Here is a 7,311-nt window from a genome sequence, read left to right on the forward strand (position 1 = left end):
CCAGATCAGCCTCCACAGCTTAGGCGGCAGAGCTGGGAATCAAACCCGGTTCCTCCAGATTAGATACACAAGCTCTTAACCTCCTACGCCACTGCTGCTCCAAGGAAATGTAAATACAAATAGAAGTGTTAAGTTGTTTAATTATATGTATGATTCAGGAACAAACAGGCCCAGAGCCAGCAGTAGGAAAAGAAACGACAAGATGCAAAAGGATTTGAGAAAAGCCAGCATAAAGCGTTTTTATTGCAATAATAAAACTCTATGTGTTTACGTGGAGATGGTGGAGGAGGTGACGGCGGCGATTCTCTTACCAAAAAATCACTATGCGGGAAAAAGACGGGGTTGGTATGACAACCAGGAAAGGGGGTTCGGGGGTTCGGTGCACTGCCCAAAAGGCATCGGCAAAGCTGCGATGACCAGCATCAGGATACTGTAAAGTACTCTCTAGTAAATCTGCACTGACGGCCAGGCGGGGGGTTGGGGTGGGGGGGAAGGCTGGATTTGACCCCTCACCCATGAGGGAAGAAAGAGCACCTTCCAAATTGTGGAATTCATCTCGTTACGGAATTTAGAAAGCTACAGATTAAAAATATCCTGAAAATCCAGTAGAAAAGGGGAAAAGGGGAGATCCATCGCTCGCAGGGCGCAGCGAGAATCCCTCCGACATCAAAAAAGGTTGCCGCTAAGTCGTCGTGAAAGCTGGCCCTTCCCCGAGATGGAGGCGAGGAAGGCGACGGGGTTGGGGAAGGAAGACCCGCGCGGGCCCCAAATTTCAGGCAGAGAGCTGTATCAAATCCTATGACTACGCGGCTTTTTGTGGATGACTCCGCCCTCGGTCGCTCTTCGAAACTGCGCCGCGTGGCTTCGCAGCGGCAAATCAGTTTCAGGCAATAGATACTCGCAAAACAACCACCACACAAAAAGAGAGAGAGAGAGAGAGAGAGCGCTTTGCCGTATTGGCGCAATTAATTCCTATATAACGTGAACCGATCAGGATACTGAACTAGTAAATGCTCAATCATACACAACTCGAGTCTACACCAAAAAAACCCAACCCAAAAAAAATAATAAGATTAAAGAGCTTGACCAAAATAAAAAAAATAGATAGCTGAGGTTTTACAGCGTACGGCTTAAAAACGTCGGGGGGGTGGGGGGAAAAAACCCAGAGGAGAAGAAGAAAAGGAGAATCGGAAGCAGAGCCGAGTGACCCAACACATTCAGATCGGGGCGGATGGTTTACACTGTGTAGTGGTGGATAAGCCGGGAAAAGCTCCATACAAATTCGTGTGCATTCTTCTTGAAGCAAAAGAGGGTTCTGGATTTTGCCATGTGCCAAACCTGTCAGGACAAAGGAGAACTCGTGACGGAATCTGCCCCGTGGAAGGCGGAGGAAACGCCGAGACGTGGCAGCACCTCCGACGCTGCTCGATCGAGGAAGCAAACCCATTAGTTGCCAAGGCAACCTTGTTCCGCTGCCAGGCCCAGCCTTGGCAGGGGACTCCGTTTCCTGTTACCCCCACCCGCTCATGAGTGCCAGGCTGACGCATGTGCCCAGAGATTTCTGCCAAGGCGCGCCCGATGCCCGGCAGAGCCTTATCCAGCCCAAAAGGTGCCCCCAAGCGGCCGCCAGAGATGCCGCCTGCCCTCCCCGACGGCAGCCCCCAGACCGAGCCGCCCGCACCTACCCCTGAGCAGGGAAACAGGAGAAGCAGTGCCTGTTGTCATTCCAATTTCATAAGCTCCACGTCGAAAATTAGAGTGGCGTGGGGGGGGATGATTCCTGGGTGGCCGGTGGAGCCGTAGGCGTAGTCTGGCGAGATGATCATCTTGGCCCGCTGCCCGACGCTCATCTGCAAGCGGAACGGAGAAGGCAGTTGAAAGACGCGATCCCAGATAAGCCCCTGGCCTGGGGCATCTCTGCTACGGGTCTGTTAGCGGCACATGCGTGGCCGCGGTTTTGGGCCATCAAGTTCCCAGTGTGGACCACCTGCCAAGCTGATCCCACCTACTGTATCAGGCCACTTTTTTGCCACTGGGAGCAGTGCCAGCACTGCCCATAAGAACATAAGAACTAGCCTGCTGGATCAGACCAGAGTCCATCTAGTCCAGCTCTCTGCTACTCGCAGTGGCCCACCAGGTGCCTTTGGGAGCTCACATGCAGGATGTGAAAGCAATGGCCTTCTGCTGCTGCTGCTCCCGAGCACCTGGACTGTTAAGGCATTTGCAATCTGAGATCAAGGAGGATCAAGATTGGTAGCCAGAGATCGACTTCTCCTCCATCAATCTGTCCAAGCCCAGGGTGAGGTGGGCGGATTTCCCAAACTGAACTGGAAACCAAGGAGCACAAAAGTTAGTTTGATGTTGGTCTCCAATAAAAGGCTAAATTCAAGCCTAGCAGAACCTCCAAGATCAACTAATTGTCAGGGTTTACACTTTCACGAGCCAAAGTGACAGCGTGGTGTAGTGGTGGATTCTAATCTGGAGAACCGGGTTTGATTCCCCACTCCTCCACCTGAGTGGCAGAGGCTTATCTGGTGAACCAGATAAGAAATTTTTCTCTCTTTCTCACAATACTAGAACCAGGGGGCATTCATTGAAAATGCTGGGGGGAAGAATTAGGACTAATAAAAGGAAACACTTCTTCACGCAACGTGTGATTGTGTTTGGAATATGCTGCCACAGGAGGTGGTGATGGCCATTAACCTGGATAGCTTTAAAAGGGGCTTGGATAGATTTATGGAGGAGAAGTCGATTTATGGATACCAATCTTAATCCTCTTTGATCTGAGATTGCAAATGCCTTACCAGTCCAGGTGCTTGGGAGCAACAGCTGCAGAAGGCCATTGCTTTCACATCCTGCAGGTGAGCTCCCAAAGGCACCTGGTGGGCCACTGCGAGTAGCAGAGTGCTGGACTAGATGGACTCTGGTCTGATCCAGCAGGCTAGTTCTTATGTTCTTTTGTTCTTATGTTTCCCCACGTCTACATTCCTGCTGGGTGACCTGGGGCTAGCCACAGTCCTCTCAGAACTCTCCGCCCCACCTGCCTCACAAAGTGCCTGTTGTGGGGAGAGGAAGGGAAAGGAGCTTGTAAGCCACCTTGAGACTCCTTGCAGGAGAGAAAGGTGGGGTATAAATCCAAACTCTTCTTCTTCTTCAATGTGCTAATGAGGGCCGAGGCGGGCAATGTTGTATGGCCACCTGACCCTCTCTGTCTCTGACTTACCAGCTTAATATTTGGACCATGTGGCATGAAACCTACGCTCTGTTCAGACATCCTTTCCCCACCATTCTGGGTCACCTTCCCCTTCCAACAGAAAACCTCCACATTCAGAGACAGTCAACCTCTGAATACCAGAGCCGGGAGTGACCATCAGGGGAAGGCCTTGTCCTCTAAGACCTTTTTGGCCATGCAGAGAAACTGGTCGGCCACTGCATGAGAAGAGGATGCTGGACTACATGGACCACTGGTCTTGCATGGCCATTCTGATATTCTTAGGAAGTCCTTGGCCTCTATGCCCTGATATTGGACCTACAGAGTGTTGATGATTGCCCCTACTTGATTGAGATGCATTCCTAGTTCAATGCAGTTGCTACAAAACATATTGCCTGTGACGGTAGCTAGTTGATTGAGATGCATCCCTACCTCAATGTAATCACTACATTATATATGTCACCAGCCTGATATATGTTACAACTGCTGTAATGGGGCATCTTTCCTTCATTTCTTCTTTATGGCTTCACACGCTGAGTAGATAACTAGGCTTACCCCTGACACTCTCCCTCCCATGGAAAATGGGATCTTTCCCTCGGTCCTTGGCTTTATCTCTATCTGTCGCCGACCTTTTATTTATTCACCAGCCTGATATATGTTACAACTGCTGTAATGGGGCATCTTTCCTTAATTTATGGCTTCACACGCTGAGGAGATAACTAAGCTTACCCCTGACACTCTCCCTCCCATGGAAAATGGGATCTTTCCCTCGGTCCTTGGAAGGAAGGAGGTCAGGTGGCTTTATCTCTATCTGTCGCCGACCTTTTATTTGTTATTATTATTATTATTTATTAAATTTAATAAACCACCCACCCCCGGGAGGGCTCTGGGAGGTGTACAGCAAACAGTGCACAAAACTGCAATACATAATAAATAAGACAGAAAGTACCCGTGATATTGAAACCCTTAACATACAGCAGCATTAACATAACCTCCATTAACTGACCCCAATTTTGTTGACGACGCCCGATCCCAAGGCCGGGAGGGGGCCGGCAGTGCCAGATAAGATATTACATCGGCAGTGCCGGAGATGGCATAACAAGTGGCGCAGGAGGAACAGAGGGGGCAGGCAATCCATGGCCAGCCCCCCCCCCCCAAAGGCCGGTGGAACAATTCGGTTTTGCAGGCCCTGCGGAACTCACTAAGGTCCCACAGGGCCCGAACAGCTGATGGAAGAGTGTTCCACCAGAGTGTTCCACCAGGCCTTGGGAGTTCCACCAGAGTGTTCCACCAGGCCTTGGGAGTTCCACCAGAGTGTTCCACCAGGCCTTGGGAGTTCCACCAGACTGTTCCACCAGGCCTTGGGAGTTCCACCAGAGTGTTCCACCAGGCCTTGGGAGTTCTGGTGTTCCACCAGACTTTGGGGCAGCTAGACTCCTAAGTAACCCTTTCTCACATTCTTTGGGAAAGTGGGAGGGGGGGTTATTTCTGAACAAAGGGGATATTAAAAGCCAGAGTAGGTTTTGATAAGATGGGTGCTTCGTTGCCTTCCAATACATGCCGCTGATCAACAACACAGAGTCTGTTTATTGATTCAAGGACTGAGACCTAACACACTGAAAATGCTGGGGGGAAGAATTAGGACGAATAAAAAGAAACACTTCTTCACACGACGTGTGATTGGTGTTTGGAATATGCTGCCACAGGAGGAGGTGATGGCCACGAACCTGGATAGCTTTAAAAGGGGCTTGGACAGATTTATGGAGGAGAAGTCGATTTATGGCTACCAATCTTGATCCTCCTTGATCTGAGATTGCAAATGCCTTAACAGACCAGGTGATCGGGAGCAACAGCCGCAGAAGGCCATTGCTTTCACATCCTGCAGGTGAGCTCCCAAAGGCACCTGGTGGGCCACTGCAAGTAGCAGAGTGCTGGACTAGATGGACTCTGGTCTGATCCAGCTGGCTTGTTCTTTTGTTCTTATGTTCAGAGGAACTGTTTGGCCATTGTGTGAGGGGAAGATGCTCAGCTGGATTGGACCACTGGTCTGATCCAACAGGGCTCTTCTGATGTTCTTATGAAGGTCTTTTGGCCTCTATGCCCTGTGGTTGAACCTCCAGAGCAGGGGTGTCAAACTCGCGGCCCTCCAGATGTTCATGAACTACAATTCCCATCAGTCCCTCCCAACATGAGCATTGGCAAGGGCTGATGGGAATTGTAGTTCATGAACAACTGGAGGGCCGCGAGTTTGACACTTGTGCTCCAGAGGAACTGGTTGGCCACTGTGTGAGACAGAATATTCAACTGGATGGACCACTGATCCGATCCAACAGGGCTCTTCTGATGTTCTTCTAAAGGTCTTTTGGCCTCTAGGCCCTGTGGCTGACCCTCCAGAGGAACTGGTTGGCCACTGTGTGAGACAGAATATTCGATTGGATGGACCACTGATCCGATCCAGCAGAGTTCTTCTGACTTTCTTCTGAAGGTCTTTTGGCCTCTAGGCCCTGTGGTTGAACCTCTAGAGGAACTGGTTGGCCACTGTGTGAGACAGAATATTCGACTGGATGGACCACTGATCCGATCCAGCAGGGTTCTTCTGACGTTCTTCTGAAGGTCTTTTGGCCTCTAGGCCCTGTGGTTGAACCTCCAGAGGAACTGGTTGGCCACTGTGTGAGACAGAATATTCGACTGGATGGACCACTGATCTGATCCAGCAGAGGTCTTCTGACGTTCTTCTGAAGGTCTTTTGGCCTCCATGCCCTGCTGATGGACCTCCAGGGGAACTGGTTGGCCACTGTGTGAGACAGAATATTCGACTGGATGGACCACTGATCCGATCCAGCAGAGGTCTTCTGATGTTCTTCTTAAGGTCTTTTGGCCTCCATGCCCTGCTGATGGACCTCCAGGGGAACTGGTTGGCCACTGTGTGAGACAGAATATTCGACTGGATGGACCACTGATCCGATCCAGCAGAGTTCTTCTGATGTTCTTCTGAAGGTCTTTTGGCCTCTAGGCCCTGTGGTCGAACCTCCAGAGGAACTGGTTGGTCACTGTGTGAGACAGAATATTCGACTGGATGGACCACTGATCCGATCCAGCAGAGTTCTTCTGATGTTCTGATGAAGGTCTTTTGGCCTCTAGGCCCTGTGGTTGAACCTCCAGAGGAACGGGTTGGCCACTGTGTGAGACAGAATATTCGACTGGATGGACCACTGATCCAATCCAGCAGAGTTCTTCTGACGTTCTTCTGAAGGTCTTTTGGCCTCCATGCACTGCTGATGGACCTCCAGGGGAACCAGTTGGCCACAGCATAAGACCAAATGCTGGACTAGATGGACTACATCATGGTGCCAACATACCTGGGCAACCCCTTCTTCCCAGCCACGGATGACCTCCTGCTTGCCCATCACAAACTTGAACGGCTTATTCCTGTCACGGGAGGAGTCAAACTTCTTCCCATCCTCCAGCATACCTGCAGAGAAGAGAAGAAAAGGAAGACTGCATCACATTGGAACCATTCATCAGAGAGGTGGAACCAGAGCTGAGCGACTGACCGACAGACTGACCTACCACGACCGAGGGTAGCTTGCTCCAGGAGTAAAACCAAGCAGCAGACTCCGGCCAAAGAACATTAGCTCAATACAAGAACATAAGAACTAGCCTGCTGGATCAGACCAGAGTCCATCTAGTTCAGCTCTCTGCTACTACCAGTGGCCCACCAGGTGCCTTTGGGAGCTCACGTGCAGGATGGGAAAGCAAGGGCCTTCTGCTGCTGCTGCTCCTGAGCACCTGGTCTGCTAAGGCATTTGCAATCTGAGATCAAGGAGGATCAAGATTGGGAACCATAGATCGACTTCTCCTCCATAAATCTGTCCAAGCCCTTTTTAAAGCTATCCAGGTGAGTGGCCATCACCACCTCCTGTGGCAGCATATTCCAAACACCAATCACTCGTTGCGTGAAGAAGTGTTTCCTTTTATTAGTCCTAATTCTTCCCCCCAGCATTTTCAATGAATGCCCCCTGGTTCTAGTATTGAGAGAAAGAGAGAAACATTTCTCTCTGTCAACATTTTCTACCCCGTGCGTAATTTTATAGGCTTCA

The 7,311-nt window shown here is 50.5% G+C and overlaps 1 protein-coding gene across 1 annotated transcript; it reads right to left on the minus strand.

Annotated features, from left to right (window-relative positions):
* Positions 1 to 213: 213 nt before the first annotated feature.
* FKBP1A (FKBP prolyl isomerase 1A) lies at positions 214 to 6,712 on the minus strand. Its single transcript, XM_048498609.1, has 3 exons — positions 6,571 to 6,712; positions 1,686 to 1,850; positions 214 to 1,338 (listed from the first exon to the last, which is right to left on the minus strand). Exons 1-2 carry the CDS (start codon positions 6,679 to 6,681, stop codon positions 1,722 to 1,724), a joined length of 240 nt encoding a protein of 79 aa, XP_048354566.1. The 5' UTR covers positions 6,682 to 6,712; the 3' UTR covers positions 214 to 1,338; positions 1,686 to 1,721.
* Positions 6,713 to 7,311: the final 599 nt, after the last annotated feature.

Source organism: Sphaerodactylus townsendi, linkage group LG05, assembly GCF_021028975.2.
Source record: "Sphaerodactylus townsendi isolate TG3544 linkage group LG05, MPM_Stown_v2.3, whole genome shotgun sequence".
Classification (NCBI taxonomy): Eukaryota; Metazoa; Chordata; class Lepidosauria; order Squamata; family Sphaerodactylidae; genus Sphaerodactylus; species Sphaerodactylus townsendi.

Coding starts and splice junctions, on each gene's coding strand:
- FKBP1A (XM_048498609.1), bottom strand. CDS start 6,681: ATGCTGGAGGATGGGAAGAAGTTTGACTCCTCCCGTGACAGGAATAAG. Junction 1,851..6,570: donor GGGAAGAAGGGGTTGCCCAG/GTATGTTGGCAC, acceptor TTCCGCTTGCAG/ATGAGCGTCGGGCAGCGGGC.